Here is a 19,662-nt window from a genome sequence, read left to right on the forward strand (position 1 = left end):
GTAGAGAGTTTAGAACTCCAATTAAGTCATTAACTCTCAGAAGACTGCTTTGAGAAAACAGTTACTTAGGGCCTCATTACACAGAATGCGGTAAGGGTTTACTGGTACCGGTAAGGGCACCGGTACCGGTAAACCCTTACCGCCTTACTATGAGGTCCATTTGCGGGACCCGACCTTAACGGCTGGTGTAGACCAGCCGTTAAAGTTGGGACCCGCAAAGGGACCTTGGTGCTAATTACGGTACCGCAATTTGCGGTACCGTAATTAGCTCCTTCCCCATTCCCATTGAGCCCTATGGGGAAAAAATGGGAATGGGGAAGGGCCATGGAGAAAGGGGGAATTACCGCCCCGCCAACCTTGGAATGGGGTGGTAATTCCCCTTTTCTCCATGGTGGTGCCGGTATGGTACCGGCGGCAACCATGGTGCTGCTAGCACCATGGTTTACCGCATTCCGTGTAATGAGGCCCTTAGAGTGTAAAGTTTGATGGTAAAGCTTGAGTATAGCGAGCTCAAAGACGGATTAGCATGACCATGGGAGGTCAATGAGTGCAAATAACCATACAACACCTACAAGCTTTGTATACCTCCTAATATGCCAATTTTCACTCTATGCACTTTCATGCAATCATTTTGGCGTACAGGCGTTAGTGCCACCTAATAGCTAAACTAAAAATTGGTTAGAGATAAAATAAACCAGAGATGGATATAGAAACGTAGATGGCTAATAGGATGGCTGGGGAACCTTATTGTAAAGCTAAGACGATAGTCACAGTTTAAGAAAGACAGTGATAAAAAAAAAATAATAATATATGAAGATAAACATTGGATAGATGGATGTATAGATGGATGGATGACAACCGGGGAAAGACAAACATAGAGATAAAATAGATAAACAGTTCAAGAAAGATCATCATAAGAAACTAAAATGGAGATTTAAGAGGGACCATAACTGTTTACTGACTTTCAGTTGTTTCACATAAGGCACACACCATTTACACCAAAATAGAGGTGGCACATTGCAGTACACCACAGTAGATCGACTTTTAAATACCTCTTCTAGATAGCATTCCAGGGGTTCCGGATCCTGAAGCTTCCACATTTCTTTCAGCACATCTTCGATTTTTCCAGAGACTTCCTCTTTCTCCCTGCTTGATTGAAACATGAACACCACACACGTTTGCTGACATTTCAATAATCTGAGACCATCCATGAACAGGGGATGGGGGAACACCGCAAGAACTATACGTACAGTTTCTACTCAAAGCGCTACAAATAATATTGCAATGACTGAATGCTCAATCCACTGGAATTGAGTCTCTTGATCTAAATTGTTCACATGGGTTCGGCTTTATTTAAGCTTCTTGGAATCTATCCTGAGAGTCTATGAGATGCTAAACATTGTCAGTACCGAAAATACTTATGTACTTTAGAATCGCGTCTTGTTGATACTGAAACTTAATTTAAAATCTTGTACAAAACATAGACTTTTCAAAAGTACTACCACGCGATATTCAGCGAATGGCAGCGAATGGACTACATTCACAAACTGAAATATTTTGTACGTGCTTATTGTGCATTTTCAAAACAGAACAAATTAGCACAGGAACAAAACATAGTGAGTAAAACTGGTTACGCGATGAAGCTTTGAATTTGTATGCTGGCCCAGAAATGAAGAAGGGAGGTTGGAGCCTGAGAGGCAATCACATAGGTGGATGGAGAGAAGGAAAATAGAGATTCAGAAAGGCAGAAAAGAGTCCAGATCCGAGGGTCAGCATACAAGCATCTTGAAGAATCACCTTTCCACTTTCAACTTTCACTGAAACACAAATTACATTAATCGGTCCAAGCAGTTTATAAAAACTCTCCAAATCTTCTTAAACTTCCACATAGCATTCCTCCATTTGTACATTAACTTCTCATGGATACTCTTCATCATCATTAAGGCTATCCAGTCACACACCTTCAGATTGGAACAGCGCTTCCAATCCAGTAGTATAACAGTTTAGTAAATTACGTACACAACTTTTCCAGAGCCCCATACCAAGTCTCAAATCCGCCCTCGCCTCCGAAAAAGAAAGTCACAGCTGGTCCTGAGAAAGAGACCTGATTATCTAACAAGAGGTCAAAGGCTATAGCAATTTCCTTCCAGTAAATTTGGACCCTCTCACAGGTTCAGACTATAAGTGTAGTGGTTGGGGGGGCGTGGCTTGGCGCCGATGGCGAGCGGTAGCTGATCTGCCGAGCTCCGGCCGAGACGCCGTTTCCTGATTCTTTTCTCCAGCTCATGTGAAGCTCCAGCCCTCGGAGAAGAACGTGCTGTTGTGAGAAGCGAACCTGCATCTGAACCATCATCGGGCCCACTGAATCGGACCTCCTAGACACCACCGTAGACCTAAGACAGCTCTCCCCCCCTCCGCTCCGATTGAAACCAAGATGGCGCCTCGCATTGCATAGCGGAGCTTCTGAGGGGAACACCTCCCCCAACGGACTCCCAGGCCTGGAGGGGTGAAGCGGAAGCACGACAAGGAGAACGACCCCCCCGGGGGCCGCCCAACTGGCACCAACACAAAGCCCGCAGCCCGGACGCCCTCCCACCGCACAGCGCGGGGCCACCCGGGCCGGATCACATGCGCTGAGGAAGCGCATCACGTGGGCCCCGCCATAGTTACGCACGGCCCACCGAGGTGAACCAAGCTCCGAGACGGTGGACGCCTCCGCGGCTGGGCGAACGTGGACAAGGACACATCGACAAACCCAATCCCGATTCGCAACCGACTGCACTGTGGCTCATCTCACCGGGACGGTGCCAGATCTGATCCCGGCAAGGATCGCCCAGCACCCGATGCACAGAAGGAGAAGACAGACCTGACGAGGGACACTCCACCGATCCGGCCCCACAAGAGAAGGTGCGTGAGACCTCGCAACACCTGAGAAAGGGGCCCCCCGCTTATCCCTATTCTTCTGATATCCACCTCGGGGGGCCGCACGCCCAGGTCCGGGGGCTGGCAAAATACCGTCTACGGCCCGAAGCCCAGCATAGGAAGAGGGCCTCGCTAGCAACCCCGTAAGCTACCTAGCTTTTGAGGCCCAGGACATCCACAACCATCACCTCAAGATGGCTGCCAAGAACAAAACCAGAGCCGCCACCATGGACTCCTTTGTTTCCACCAAGGTGAAGACCCCCACTCAAGCCAGGGCCAGTCCCTCTGAAGTCGCCCAGACGAGCGAAGGGGTGGCCGCCGATAATCACTCTCAGATACTTGAAGCCATAGCTTCACTAAAAACGCACATAGACTCCAAGATCAACGAATTCAAAATAGACATCCAACTAATTCGCCAGGACGCTCGCAACTTAGCTGAGAGGGTAACGACCGTTGAACAATCAACAGAGGAAACATCTGCGGCCACCACAGCTATAAAGTCAGAAGTCGCCCTCCTGAGGAGGAAAGTCGCCTTCCTGGAGGAGAGGGCGGAGGAGGCCGAAGGCCGGGCCAGACGGGGCAACATTAGGATTCTAGGTGTCCCGGAGGGGAACGAAGGGGCAAACACCACATCCTTTGTCGAAACCCTTCTGCTGCAAGAAATTGGGGCCGGCAAATTGACGCAGGGATTCTCGGTCGAAAGGGCCCACAGGTCCCTCCAGAGGCGCCCCCCCCGGGATCGCACCCTAGACCAATAATTGCTAAGATACTGAACTTTCAGGACAGAGAAACTATCTTAAGGCGATCCAGGGAGGGTGGCCCCATCGAAAGAGGGGACTCCAAAATCTCCATTTACCCGGATTACACGCAGAAGGTGCAAAGAGAGAGAAATTCATTTGTCCCGATAAAAGCTAGGCTCCGCCAACTGAACCTAAAATACAGACTACTATACCCGTCGCGCCTCAGGGTCATCTATAAGGACAGAGTGGTATTCCTCGACAATCCAGACGCAGCCAACATGTGGCTAGAGGATAATAACCTGGCCGATGGCAAGGACAACTCACGGACTGAGGCCTGACCCCCTCGGATCTCACAAGTGACCCCCAAGCAACAGTAAGAACCAGCAAATACGACGCCGGAACACAGAAGGTAATCCAACTTCAGTTTATTATATGAAAACGGCCTCGCTCGGCTCTGCCGCCAGGCCCTTGCCCCACCCCCAGCGTAGAATCCAGTCGGTCCAGGCACCCGCCTGACCCAGCTCGCGCCTGACTCCCGGATGGGCTTCGACGGCTCGAGAGCACCTGAGCACCGCGACAATGTTGTAGTCACTGGGCGCACCAGTTTGAGTTTTGTTATTAGTTTCACTAGTTGTACAGTCTTCATGTTTCTCTCGCCAACAAAGACCGGGATGGGCCCGAGACTTGGCCCGGGAGATCGGGAGCCAGTGGTATCTCCCTCGCAACCCGCTCACTGCGGACTAAAGCAGAGCCAAACCCTAGGGACGGAGTCCCGTGCCAGACCCGAAACTCAGACCCGATGGTGGCACAGCTTACCGTGATGACATGGAACGTGAGGGGTATGGGCTCGTACCTCAGACGTAATCGCATACAGTCCTATCTCAAAAGGAAGAAAGTCTCGATTGCACTGCTTCAAGAAACCCACCTCACGACAGAGGCCATGTCCAAGATTGTAGATCGATGGGCTGGGACTGTGAGAGGGTCCCCCTACTCCAAATACGCGAGAGGGGTGCTAATATGGATAAGCCCGGATGTGCCCTTCCAGATGGAGGGGTGTGAGCTAGACAAAGAAGGGAGATATGTAGTGATTTGGGGCACAATGGAACAGACCCCGGTTTGTCTGGTCAACTCATACTTCCCACATCACGGGATACCGGCGTACTTCACCACAATGATCGCAAAGCTGACTCAGCACCGGGACCGCACCTTTATATGAGGAGGCGACTTCAACTGCGTCGCTGACGCAAGCATGGACAGATCGCTGCCTCCCCCCCACCCGAGCAACCTCGCACCCCGGGCCCTGAAGGAAACTCTGGAGCAGCTCAACCTGGTAGACATCTGGAGGGAACACCACCCAGTCGAGAGGACCTACTCCCACTACTCAGCTCCGCACGGAGTCCATACAAGAATTGACTATCTGTTCATCGACAAGGAGCTCGCCCCACGAGCCGCAGCCACAGAATATCTGGGGAGAACAATCTCCGACCATTCCCCACTAACCATGCTATGGCAACTGAAGGGACCCAGACCCCCGATCCCTATGTGGAGGATGCCGACTGCGGCACTTGAAGACCCTGAGTTCAGGGAAGACCTCGCCGGAAAACTGGAAGATTACCTGGAAATCAACTTGGGGTCAGTATCCTCCTGAAGCACATTATGGGAAGCTATGAAGGTGGTGACCAGAGGAGAAATTATATCGAGAGCCGGCGGAATTCGTAGGCAATTAAAGACAACTCTCGAAGCACAAGAAGCAGAGATCTCCCGACTAGAGTCTACCCATGACAACTCCACAGAGGCCGAGAACAAATTGAAGGAAGCTCGGGCAGAATGTCAACAAGCTTGGGAAAGACTGGAGAAATTCGATTTCACCACACACACCATCTGATCCCACAAGGAATCGGACAAACCAGGGAGATTACTAGTCTGGCTCTGCAAGCGAGAACACCCCAAACACCTCCCATTGGAGATACGGGACGCTGATGGGACATCCCACACGACACAGCTGGGGATCAACGACGCATTTGCCAGATTCTACACCAAATTGTATGCCCACGAGGCAGAAAATTCCTACGGAAGACATCATAGAAACACTTGAGGAGATAGAACTCCCCCGAATTTCAGCCGAGCAGAGAGAGGAACTGAAGAATGGGGATCACTCTTGAGGACGTGCAAGGGGCAATCAGGTCCCTCTCTAACAGCATAGCCCCCGGCAGCGACGGCCTCCCACCTGAGTTCTACAAAACGTACGAGCCCATCCTCACCCCAGTTCTTCACGAAGTCTACCAGGAGGCATACACGAACGGGGTCCTCCCCAACACCATGAAAGAGACCATAATCGTTCCCATGCTCAAGGCACACAAATCACCCTCCGACTGTGAGTCCTATCGCCCTCTGGCCATGCTAAACTATGATGCTAAGATTCTCACATCCATATTAGCTGGCAAACTGGCAAGAGTGGTGGGATCAATCGTCCATGAGGACCAGAACGGATTTGTGCCTGGGCGCAACACCACAGCTAACCTTAGGAGGCTACAACATGTAATGGCCGAAACATACGAAAGAGATGAAGACCTGGCGGTGTTGTCGCTCGACGCTATCAAGGCCTTCGACTCCATATATTGGGAATGGATCAGGGAGGTCTTGAGGAGATTCGGCTTCGGAGGGGGCTTCATCAGGTGGATCGAGGTCCTCTATAATTCCCCAATGGCGAGAGTGAAAACTGGAAGAATGGTATCAGCAGCCTGGGAAATACAAAGGGGAACGAGACAGGGGTGCCCGCTATCGCCCATGCTGTACATACTGGGCCTGGAGCCGATCGCATTATACTTCAGGCAGCAGCTCTTCGACGCTGGCATCAAGGTGGGCAATGTACACCACATAATATCTCTATACGCGGACGACGTTCTCCTCTATCTAAGAAACCCCGAGGTCAACGCACCAACAGCACTGGAGGTGCTCGACAACTACGCGAAGTACTCGGGGATCAGATTCAGCAGAAGTAAGTCCTCCGCATTCCCCCTGGCGGGCCTACGCAGCATATCAGAAAGCGATCTCCCAGTACTAGGAATAGGGTGGCAACTGGTCATGTTCCGGTACCTAGGGATCAACGTGAGCCACACCCCGCTACTCACGCATGAACATAACACTGAGGTCGCCATCACGAGTCTTAGATGCTCTATAAAATTCTGGTCCAAGCTCCCATTGGCCATGGTAGGCAGAGCAGCGATAGTCAAGATGATCATACTCCCCCGATTCCTATACTTCTTCGTGAATATTTGCCACTATGTCCGACAGCCCTTCTTCAAGAAACTGGAGGCAATCATCAAGGACTTCCTGTGGGGTCCTCACAGGCACAAACTGTTGCTATCCGTCCTTTCCCTACCACATAAAGAGGGAGGAATAAAGCTACCGGATCTCCAGTTATACTACCTGGCTGCCCAGTTAAACCACATAACGAAATGGCTCTCGGACGAACCTTCAGCTGAAATGGAACTACTGAGGCAATCCTCAAACAACGTGATCCCCAAGGAAACCCTATGGCACCCCACACGGCAATCCCCGGTCACCTTACAAGTGATTGACCTAGGTAGGAGGATATGGGCCAGGTCCTGCTACATCAGGCGAGTGAAACACCCGTACTCTCCGGATAACCCTATCTTGGCAGATACCTGCCGAACGGAGGCAGACCTCTCCACAGCAAGGAGGTGGGAAGAAGCCGGCATATACACATGGGGTGACATGTTTGAGGACGGGGAATTCAGGGACTTTGAATCTCTAAAGGCCACTGAAGGAATACCCCTGGGCCAGTTTCTCTGGTACCACCGCCTCAAGCAGACTGCCAAGAAACAATGGAATGGCTGGCCGGAGGAGCCCTCCCCTGACCTTCTACTACAAGAAATGCACGACCTCACAGATGGCTGGAGACCAGTCTCCAGGCTCTATAACAGACTATGCGATAAACCCAACCCTAAAGGCGAAGCTCTGAGGGCGAGATGGGAAGCAGACCTCGAGACCCCGATCACGGATAAAAAATGGGAAAGAGTGTTAATATTTCCTAAAAAAGTGTCTAGGAATGCTAGATTCGGCCAGATTCAGTTGAACGTCCTGTACAGGACATACATGACCCCACATAGGGTCGCCTCCTTCAACAAGTCATCCTCCCCATCATGCCCATGGTGTGGGAAGGATGAGGCGGACATGATCCACATGTTTTGGACTTGCACTAGGGCGATGACACTATGGTCCAAAGCCAAACAGACTTGCATGGACGCCGGAATGACGAGGTACGAATGGACTCCCGGCGAGTGCCTACTGGGGAAGTACCCCAGACCTAGCAAGTTCAAACATGCTGTTAGGTTAATGGACATCTCATGCATCCTGGCTAAGAGGACAATTGCGATGGCTTGGAAGACGCCATCGGGCCCCAGGCATGAACGCTGGCTCAAAGAGATGGAGAGATGGACGGTAGCCGAAACCAGAGCCTGGCAAGAAGGAATCACGTCAAGCGGCGAAACAGAGAGCGGCACCTTGGAATCCTGGAAGGCCCTCCTCAGAGACATACGCTTCAGCGCCGACTACAAGCCCCCCTGAAATCCCATAGCATCATACTGACACTATCTCCCTGCTCCTAGCCCGAACGGACAGCCCCTGTATGCGACCCCCCCTGCTTCCTGAAACTCTGGGTCGCTGGTCTTGACCCATCCATCCACTGAAAAGTTTGCTAGTACATGAAGACTGTTGTTGTTTTGTCTGTTCCTTCCCTCTTCCCTGTTCCCCCCCTTCACCAGTTCCTCCCTTGTTGAATCACTGCTTAATTTCATGTTGTATTGCACGTATTTCCTCACCAAAAAATCAATAAAATACGTTTAAAAAAAAAATAAGTGTAGTGGTCGCACTAGCTTCATTGCATGCCCACCAAGCAATATTGTTCCTCAGCCCACATTTCAACACAAAATCAGGAGACAAGAACTTGTGGCGTGAGGTTTACTGCTGAATGTGAACCAGCATCTTGTCCATGGTTGAAGTGAAGTTGACGCTCAGAATCTTTGCAGACACACCTTGGCCCTTGCCCAAGATCCTTCCCTAATTTCAGGCTTCACCTTATGTGCTAGGTACCTGATCTTTCATCTATTTTTCCTTATTTTAACAACCTCTACTGCATGGTTATCCTGACTTTGTTATGTGTGAGTTCCCTATTCAGTTCTGAAGCATCTCCAAGTGGCCATTTGGCAGCTACTTGAATGTTGGCTACAGGTTCATTTCCCCCTTGGCGCCGGTTTGCATTTAAACTGGAGATACCCAAAAATAAGCATCTCTAAATCCCACCATAGCTGCCCAACTTCCCTGTTGCACCAAAGAAGCCCATATGATCATTTTACTAGTTTACTATTTAATTTCAGCAGCTTTTCTAACCAGCTTACGTTGACTATTGCACTGCACTGCAAAGATCAAATTCCTGAGAATTGCGTGTGGCATTTATTGTGTTCAAAATTCGGACATGTTGGACTTTTGGCTGTTAACTATTTCTCCCGTCCATACATTAGTCGTTAATAGGTGCTATTGTCGCTCACTAGTGTGATGTTTATACATTAAATTACAGTTTTTGATTAAAAGATTAACTATTGCTCTAAATTGTACTTATGTCCATTTCCTTTTTTAGTTGCTTACTATACAAGTGTTTTTTGTTGTTTCTGTTCTTTAGTCTGTCAATAAAATAAATGATTAAAAACATCTTTTCACCTGCACCCCTTTAATCAAGTGCCTAGCAGTACTCTATAGCTACAGCCAATGTCCAGAGGATGTATCAGTGCAGTTAACTGATCTTCAAAGCCAGCATGATCTCTACATTGGAAAGGGCCATCACATACATTGACTCAAGGGATCATAGTCCTCAGAATTGTGCTCTCTGCTAGTCAGAAGTGAAGACACAAACAACTCGAAATAAGCTCCAATGTGCACAATGCATCACATGAAGCTCTATCAATGACAGAGAGAAGGGACAAAGTGACACAGTTAAGATGCTTTTAATGACTGAAGGGTTCAATATTATCAGCTGTCCTTTTTGGAATGCACACACTACTCCAGAATAAAGCATGGGGCAGTCTCGGTCCCATCTTAGAAACAACAGGGACCATAGCAACATCTGCACAGCATGCAATTTCGGTAGAGATCCAAGTATTCTCATGTCAGCGTTTAACATTTTTGGTTTCAGGCTTAACAGCTACGCCATCTAAACAACTGATCTGACTGTGCCTTTAAATATTGGTTACACATTGCTGTGATCAATATTGTACTTAGAAACAAGGTACCATTGTTCAAAACACGCGTGAAATTAGCATGAGTCTTGGCCAATGATGCAGAGTGGCACATAGTGGTTCTGTAGTCTCACGGAGGTCAAAGGTTCTCATTAATTCATCCTGCTAGCTACTCACTCATTAGTGTAAGGAATGAAATCTGCACATCTATTATCTGCCTTGAATAAAGGTTGTGTAGAGGAGCAGGTACGCGCTAGCCTGACAATCCTTGCCCCCTCACCGATGTTATATTGGAACAGTCAGAAGAAAGTTATAGATGGGACCCCCTGCATTGTTCCTTTACCGCTTCAAGGGTATGGGAGATGTCATGCACTCAGACAGCCATACAGAATGTACCCTCGCACTTAAAGTGTGGAAGGATGTTGCATGGAAGAATGCTACATGGAAGGATGTCTGCAGCCGAGATGCTAGAATGCATCGATGAATATCATGGATAGACGTTAAAGTGAAATCTGATGAAGGTAAAGTGATGTCATGAAGAAGATATATGAGCCTATGTTGAAATTATATGAAAATACCAAGTAACGAGCTAACTGAAGCACTAAGAGTAACATGAACATAAAGCTAAAGTAATCATGGATCTAAAAGAAGATCAAGTAACTTACTGACCAATAACTGTAAATACGCAGTAATTCAAGGTAGAATGACAACGCATAGAAGCTTGCTATAGAGAAATATGTAAGGTGGCAAGGATGGCCATATTAGGAAAATGGACAACGGCTCAGGTTGAATTTAACCAAGCTACCTCATACACAGGCAGAGGTGTAAGAGTAAGGAGACATTGAAAACCAGCCTCATGAGCAGAGCAGACCCGACGATGAGTGAAGGTTGGCCCAGATCGAGTATGCTATTATGAGGGATAAGCGCAGAACACACAGGGAGTATGTGGATACGCTCTGAATGTGGGACATTCTTCATTGATTAAGGAATACGAAAACATCTGTGAGAAACAAACTGCTGGTCAATTAAAAGTACACAAAGTTCATATGAGATAGAGTGAGCAAGTATCTAGAGGCCAAAAGGAGCAACAGCACCTTGCATAATTAAATCAAATAGCAGTAAATGGAAGGTTGAAATGGACAAATTCGTGGTCTCTTGACATGTGACTGAGAAGTCGAAAACAAAGACTATTCATTAGAGCCTCAAGTTAAGATAGTTGTGTGCTCACACTCCCATGAATGTTTCAGGACAGTGAGCAGCAACAAGGTTAAACTACACACTGAAGACTTTGGCTTGTGGCCTACTGATGAGAGATGATGGACAAATTGGGAAAATGGGGAGTAGTCTGATGGGATTCAAACATTTCATTACATTTCACTTACATGCTGCTAAGGAGACAAAAGTCCACGGTTGGGATAGTATGCCAACCAATCAGTGGGGTTGGGGGGCAACCTAACACACAATGTTGCAATAGCAAATCCACTGTTCTTTTGTCTGCTATAGTCATTAATGTATGCATTTAGAGACAGTTCAAGGCATGCCCTACAGACAAAGGGTATCCAATGAAGCCCTCATTCTTAAATGTTCTATAAGTAGATATGTCAGTTCTCCCTGCTTTATTAAACTGAAAATAAAATAGTACTTTGCCATATTCCTTGAGTCTGTGAGGTTATTTGGTTTGTGACCATTATTGTAATTCCATCTATCACAAAAGACGCCTCAAGGTGCTACAGCACAGTTGGAGTGACAAATTTGCACTGAGGACAAAATACCAAGAGAAGAAGTTGCAGCTCAATTTCCAATCATTGTAATTATGCAATTATCTATGTCTTGCCAGATTTAACATGAATAAATAGGACTTTCTCCACAAACAAGAATGCAGTGTCTTTGCTGGGGACTCCAGATCCCAATCTAGGTAAGGTAGCATCTGAGTACTGTCCGAGTTTGTCAAAAAGTGGGCAATAGAGTATAAAATGACATAGACTAGGGACATAAAAGCATGTTTAAGGGAATTGGGGATGTAGAGAAACCCTAAAAAAAATCCAGTCCAAGGTCAGTGAGGTGGAAGGAGATGGAGGCAGTGACACTGTCTGGGTCCGATCCACCGGTTTAAGCATCTGCTAGATAAACCGTCCCGCTGCATGTAATGTAATAGATCAGAATAGTTGATTGTGTAAAACGCTGCCTATATGCAAAGGAGACAATGCTGTGAAGGCCAGATACAATGCAGAGCAGTATCTGGACTGTTCAGAATCCAGTAGAAACACTTGCCACAGATGGTGTAGATTGTTCTTTGTCTTTATATTGACGGATTAAGCATTATTAATAGGTTAGAAGATCTGCGGCTGGTTTATTTCTTGATGTACTAACCCAAACTAAAGGAAGGGATTATTAGGGGCTGGCGTGCAGGTCCTTTCAAGGTGACTAAACAGTCATCAGCCTAGGAAGAGGGGGATCCTTTAGAGGAGACACCACCTCAACCTCCTTGAAGTACGAATGCCAGCTCGCCAGCTGAAATTGGTGTGAATGATGGGAAGCAACTGCAATTTGGCATCTTAATGGATGAACCTTTGAGGCAAGCCTTCTCAAATGGAAATAGTTGCTGGGGGTTAATACATAAACATGCAGTTGAGGAGCGCATACTTGAAATGGAGTTTCTCAAACAACAATAGAAAATACCAATTTCCCACTATCCCAGGCTGCAACACTTTCACACCCATGCCTATATAGAGTAATGGGAAGATCGGCATGTGGTAAGAGTGACAGTGTGCTTTGCAGGGCCAAGGAGAGTGATGCAGGGGAGTGCCTGTGTTGATACCACTCCATGCATTGCAATGAGTCTACCAATATCCACATCCAAACAACTTGTGGCACATTTAATGTGTTATTTGGCCTACACAACATTTGACCAACTCTTAATAGTTTCTCTACATGCTAGCCCACTTTTGTTTCAGGGAGTGCATTGCAGTTGTTTCAGTGTTTTATCAATTATAAGGTATGCGCTAAACTAGCCTGGCACCATGTTAGTGTTGTAATGAGGATGAAACAGAAGCCATTTACTACACAGTTATAATCACTACCTTTGACAGAAGAGGTACTCCTGAGATTTACGCAGTTCTTTGCTAGTCTGGACGTGGAACCCCAGGTAGAACTCCTCTGTGCCTTCTTTGCAACCAGAATTGATGAACCTCTGAAACTGGTCATAGATTCCCTGCCATCTCATCTCCACGGGGATTTCATCTGCACCCAGCTGTCTGTTAAAACAATAGAAACAATAGAAACAATAGAAGTCCACTCAAATATTTATGCTGTTCAACATGTCATGGTGGATCAAATCAGCTTGAAAAGGGACCACTATACGCAGCCCATTTCACATGTCTGAGAATATTGCTTACTACGCAGCATGACTTACACTATTGCGGTTTGAAACCTTTGCCTGTCCAGATGAATTGGACTAACTTCCATCAGTCTTAACCAACATTTCCAAAGGTGAGGTGGGATTTGCAGTCCGAATGCACATGGCTGATTCCTGCCATTCCTCGACACAGGCATTAGGGAGCTTATTACCCCAATGAGATGCATTATTAAAACACGTTTTACCTTCTCACCCCGCTAAAGTAGCTCCTGGTCAAAATCTTGCAATACAAGTTAGCAGGGAATTCAGTGCTGTCAATTCCCTTCACCTGCTTCACCTCTGTCGAAGTGTCTTGATTTATTTTCTAGTGAGGCCAATGTGGCATTCCTTGCTGTAGCCAAGCCACACGCTTAAAGACGCAGTGGCTTCACCAAACCTGAGTTAGTATTTAATTTGTTTTATGACTTCTAGACTCCTTTTTTGAAAGGGTTGCTCTGGAGTATGAAAGATAGCATGTTATTAAAGAGAGTCTTGACAGTTTATATATTAGGGACCAAAGCAAGTGGTGCAGCCATTCCGGTTGGCCACAGAGATATGCTAGACCGAGGTTTCCAGTTACTATGTTTTTCTATTCTCTCACAGACCAAGGTTTGGATACCGCTGGCGGGAGCACTATTTGCCACTCTCTGGAAAAGCCTTGGTGCTGTTAGACCACTATGGCTAAACAAGCAAACACCTATTTTAGGTGTTCTCTATTCAATGTAATATATCACATTGGCACCCACAAGAGCCACACAAGTCGATGAGATAAAAACATTACATTTTATGAGGGTGCCACGGCTTGCACAGCTTCCTGGAAGTTTCACCACCTACCACAGAACCAATTCTGGACTGGGTCTCTCTAAGCCCTCTTGCTTAGCAGTCCAGAATTACTATGGTGGGGTTCATTTTGCTCGAGACATGAAATGCCCTCTCAGACAACATAAGCCTCCACTGTTCAGGAGATTGTTTGAGCACATCTCAAATTCAACCTTCAGCCATACACTATGATTTATAATCGCTTGTATTAAGATACCCTCTTGGAGGTTCTCGTTTAGCCACAGGTAGGCTGGAATGTATTTCTCACGTTCCACACTATTTGTTCACATTCTCTGCTCATTGGAGTTACACACATCTTCGCGGTGACAATCACTACCCATCTCCTCTTTATCTCATTAGTTTGTCTTACTTTGTTTGTCCTTTATTTGGTACCCTCTTTCCCTTTCCCTCTACACCACCCCCTTTTCCCTATATTCACACACTACGCTCTGGAAAGCCCTGGAGGGGACACAGAACACCTGTTTTCAGACAAACCTACTAGGGTGGTGATTTGGTGCAGTACAAAAACGTGGCAACACAACTGCATTGCTGCAATTTGATCTTGAATGCAATAGGAAGATATTGTTCCAGCACAGTGTCTGCTCAGTGGTAGAGCGCTTCCACGCCATTGTGAGTCCTCTCTGAGGAGGGCGCCTTCCTAGCCCTTACAGCAGATTTGGCAGGCAGCAGTGGAAGAGAGGGTAAGGTGGAATATTGTCTTGAGTTTAATGGCTGAGACATGGTTTGGCGGGGTTAGGTGTCGGGGCGGCTTGGGGTTCGTTGCGTTTGTAAGGGTGTTGTCTCTGGGCTCTGTTTTCTGATGATATGTTGTGAAAGGGTGGGTGGTAAGTGGATGATAGTATAGCTATTATGTGTCGGATGGGATCTCATACCTGGTTGGGAGACTAGTCTGGAGAAGAGGGAATGTTTCTCCCTGTCCTCTGTCGCCCCTTATGCCCTAAAGTTGTTTATCGATATGGAAGAAAACATAAATAAACAAAACTTAAATAAAATACAACTCCACCTCCAAAATACCTCTGACATTACTAATTATCAAAATGCCTTACAAGTGGAAAGAGCAATAGCATCCAGGCTTACCCATAACCAGGGCTCTAAATAAGAATTTGGGGTAAGAGTATTTTACTACCTGTTGTGGGATTTTGGAGTGAAAGGATTTATTAGGGAGTAAAAATTGAAGTAAAAACATATTTTTTTAAAATTCTCTTAGCTTGCAATTGCCGCAATTGAAAAGTTGCATTTGCATCACAGAGACCAACTTCACAGGAAGCAGCGCTATAGCAAAGGCCCAGTTTATAGAATGCGCTGCCCATGGTCAGAGCACATCGCATGGGCAGTGTATGTGGCACGAAGGGTCAGACCCCTGCATACCTGTTATGCCCTATATATCTTTTGTTGTGACTATTGGTCTGAAGATTAGGGTGGAAGAAAGGCAGGTACACTACCCCTTTGTGGCACTGCCCACAACAATTGTGCAACATAGTGAAAGAAAAACAGGAGTAGCATATGCATATTGCTCACATTTGCCGCGTTGTCTTGTAATCCTCTCGGTTCCTCGCTGTATTCAGCACTCCCTGAGTTTGGAGGCCAATTTCAGAATTCTTGCTGAATGTTCCCACTAGTGTAAAACCATTCTGAAAGGTAAGCTTTCCCTAAAAAAGAAAATAAAGGTGACCATCAATACATTGTATACAGTGTCAGACATCACAGTATCTACAATTATAAACTAAACATGATCAGTGCGTAAAAGTGAAGCATGCCTGTACATTCTCATCCTCTACCTCTGACTCTGGTTTCAGCAAACCATTATCCTCTGAGAGCCTCCCTGTTTTGCTGGTCTATTTGATCCTGGCTGCTGGCATCTTAGTGGTGGAGCTCAAAGATATTTGCCATCTCCTACCAGGAGAGCGGCTAGACAGCATTAACCGGTGCCGCGTTCGATCTGGTGCAGTACATTACCCGGAGCCAAAAATATGATTGCTCATCAGCAATGAAATTTAATCCTGGATGAATGCCACCTGCTGAGATGCACCTTTTTAAAACACAGCGCATAATCAGTGGTTCAAAATACTATTATGTTGTTATCCAGGTTCTATAAGAATTTCGAGAGCGTTGGAAGCTGTATGCTGTTAAGACCTTGAGTGTTACCTTTGAACCAATCATGTCGGCATGAACCTATGACATTTTCATTAGGTTGTTCTATTTCCTAAAGCCTTCAATGGAGGAAGCGGAACATGCAACATCGGTCCCTATACTTGGTTGCGGAAAAAAATTGCTGATTTGAGCATGCCCAAAAGAAATTGATATAACTATTCCAGTGCATTCAAATTGCAGCAGCTGGGACAAACTGAAGTATTGACATATTCCTTCAACCTGCATGAGTTCCATTGGTTGTTTGTCTTCCACCATGTGTTATTCAAGACATGCATAAGTGGATTTCCTCTTTCACACTGCTGATTATGAAGAATTACTTTATGCACACTACACCAGATGTAACATTACAATCCTCCAGAAAAGGCTTATTAATAAGGGTATGACAATGCCTAAGTTTAAGAAGATCAAGATATGCAGAAGATCTTTGGGGAAATATACCAAAATGTCGACCACGTAACTGCGACTAAGTAGTTAGTGACTTTGGTACATTACTTTTTGCTGACTCCCATTACTGCGCCCAAGCAGAGCAGGGGTTGCAGGGGTGTCCCCCGCTCTCCTTGGGCGCAGTAACAGGAGTCAGGGGTGTCCCCTGTGTACCATTGTGGTAAGCGGGATACAAAGAAGTTTAAAAAAATTAACTTAGAAAATACCCTGCGGCGTCAGCTCCGACCCATGTAAGTGGGAGGAACTGACGCTGCAGGGATAGTGGGGAGTTGGCGGGTCACACAGAAATGTGCCACCGTAAAGGTAAGTGGGGTCAGAGGTAGGGAAATGCGGGCCAGGGATGTGGGCAACGTGATCTATTTGATCACTGTGCCGTACTGTCATTGGTGTAGACACTTTTGTTGGCGCAATTACGGGTGGCGCAGTGATCACATAGATTCACCTTTGGTAGTGCTTAGAGCTAAATTGTGGCTGCCTATTGACCTTGGGCAGCAACCCAACCTTTCCTATTTTAAAAAAAAAACACATTTAAAAGCTTATTTGCCTCGTCAACTCATCAAGGCAAACACATGCCGGTTATTCCTTTTAGGGATCATATTGCTTGAATATCTAGCAAATATTAAGTATATAGAAGTACATAATACAGTAAAATTAAGGAATGGGGAGGATAGAGTTGTAAAAATGGGGAACGGTTGGGCTGTGTCATGGGGAGAGAATAGTAAGAATCTGTTTTGAAAAAGTATATTTAATGGTTTTGCGTCCTTTGATTTTTAATATTAACGGAATCCATCTTATTGTTCTTTCCACAATATCTACTGATCAGAAAAATTGCAAAAACTGCCAAAACAAATATAGCTAACAAATATCATTACTCACCTTGCCAACCATGTGCATCTCTTCAGTAAACTCGCCTTCATAGAGGGAGTCATCTTCAGAGAGGAGAACCCCGGGGCCCTAGAAATGGAAGACTACGTTATTAAACAAAACAATATTCAAGTATCGCTCACTCATTCACTTCAATTTACAAACTCAAAGAGTGAACAAACCCACAGCAGGGACGTCATTTCACCAAAATGCCAGGGGTAGCGGAAGTGACATCACATGACTCTTGACCCCTGGTGACATCACAGGAAGTGATGTCATTTGACCCCACACTGAAGTGATATCACGGGATGCGATGGAACGTGACCTTTCAGCCGTTGACAAAACAGGAAGTGCTATCACATAGCATTGTACACTACAAAACAGATAGTAACGATATTGCTATAATGTGATCTACATTTCATACAAGAATGGATCGCCACATGTATCGTTAAGATCAGTGTATATAGGCCCATATTACCAAATTACTGTGAATGCAAGCAGACGTCCATGACCAAATGATAATGATGTGTTATTATATAGCACTTACGCTTAAGCGTTTTATATAGAAAAAATATACACCCAATATCACCCAACATGTGTTGGTACTCATTTGTCGACCTCAGAAGGATGAAAGGCTGAGTTGAGGCATTTAAGAACAGACTAAATCAGTGACTCACCCCCTGAAGTGTGCCTGAAATAAACCTTTAATGAGTCTAGCAATTATTGTATAGAATTCCAGAAAGACACATTATTTGGTATTTCTAATCTTTCTTATTTAGGGTCAGTGCTGCAAGTGTTAGACTTATGTCACTCCTTTTCTTCTTTTTTTTAAGGGGCTTGAACAAGAAAGCCAGCCACTCCAGAACTAAAGGGCCACATGGTGCTGGCCATAGCCCATGAGCTTACATTACAAAAAAAAAAAAAACAAGTTGTGACCTCTGGCGACCCCTAAATGACGTCCCTGACCCACAGCCGTAGACAACAAGGAACACCCCAACGGCACAATTGAAGGCATACAACTTCCGTTTTGCCTCTTTTACATCTAAATAAAAAAATCTATTGTAATTTGTACTCGTTGCAAAGAGGTACTTGGTACTTCCACGGTTGATCTCCCCAGTGGCAATAGGTTGATCTCCCCAGTGGCAATATGTTAACAACGGATAGAAGTGCATGCAGCACAAGACTCAGATGCAGCCTTGAAGAAAAGTGCAATTACCTGTCCTGCAGGACGTTGCATCGGAGTGAAAAAACAGGACTAGAATGTGCTAGATGTGGAGAAATATTCTTCAAGATACCGTAGGCTTTGACAAGAAGCCGATAAGAGCAATACGCACATCCCTTTATTAGTTCCTTATTCTATTCTATTGGGGAGTCTGCATAGAGCGAAAGATGCTGCTGGCTTGTTTTGATGCCTTTCAGCTTGAACGTACAGGACAGCGAAGGAAAAACATACAGACGTCAACCGAGTGTATGTAGGACCAGCACATACAAGCCGGCATACACATTGCAGAAGAGGGCATGTTGTATACATTTGCAAGCGTTCTTATGGGCGGCGGGAGGCATGCCTTTGGGTTCTTGCTATCTTCAGCTAAGAATTGCTTGGGAAATGCGGACTGGATCCCATCCAGTTCATATGGTTATACGTTATCTCCGGAGTGTGAAGGGGTTGTGTTCGTGTGAGAAATGCATATTCTGGTTTCAGTTGGAGCAAGACCTCAGTGAATGTAGGCCCTCATGCAGTGGTGTTGCTAGGTCTGGAAAAGATCAGGGGCTAAACTAATGTCGGGATTGGTGGGACTCGGGGCTAGCTATAGCCTTTTGGTTGCAGCCCCTGAGCTTCTATCCGGGGCTACAACCAAAAGCCCCCCAGCCCTCCGTAGCAACGCCTCTGCCCTCATGCTTGACGTGACTTGAAAAGGTGTGCCTTTTCTACAGCATGAGGGACGGCATCAGACAGAGCTCTGAAGAAAAAATATTCCATAGTCGGGAGTGTCAGAGTGCCGTAATTATTATGGTGAGCTGGACTACCTGAATGCTTGTGGGTTTCTTTGCC

The 19,662-nt window shown here is 46.2% G+C and overlaps 1 protein-coding gene across 3 annotated transcripts in view; it reads right to left on the reverse strand.

The window, feature by feature from the left end:
• ALS2CL (ALS2 C-terminal like) overlaps positions 1–19,662 on the reverse strand; it is a 757,501-nt gene that overhangs the window by 194,205 nt on the left and 543,634 nt on the right. For all 3 annotated transcript variants that reach the window (XM_069647086.1, XM_069647089.1, XM_069647088.1), the window contains 4 exons: positions 17,622–17,699; positions 15,669–15,799; positions 12,997–13,170; positions 1,053–1,149 (listed from right to left, as the gene is read on the reverse strand). In XM_069647086.1, coding sequence (XP_069503187.1) covers positions 1,053–1,149; positions 12,997–13,170; positions 15,669–15,799; positions 17,622–17,699 — 480 coding nt within the window. The remainder of the gene's footprint in view (positions 1–1,052; positions 1,150–12,996; positions 13,171–15,668; positions 15,800–17,621; positions 17,700–19,662) is intronic.

The sequence above is a fragment of the Ambystoma mexicanum genome, chromosome 2q, assembly GCF_040938575.1.
Source record: "Ambystoma mexicanum isolate Mex_15411 chromosome 2q, UKY_AmexF1_1, whole genome shotgun sequence".
Classification (NCBI taxonomy): domain Eukaryota; kingdom Metazoa; phylum Chordata; class Amphibia; order Caudata; family Ambystomatidae; genus Ambystoma; species Ambystoma mexicanum.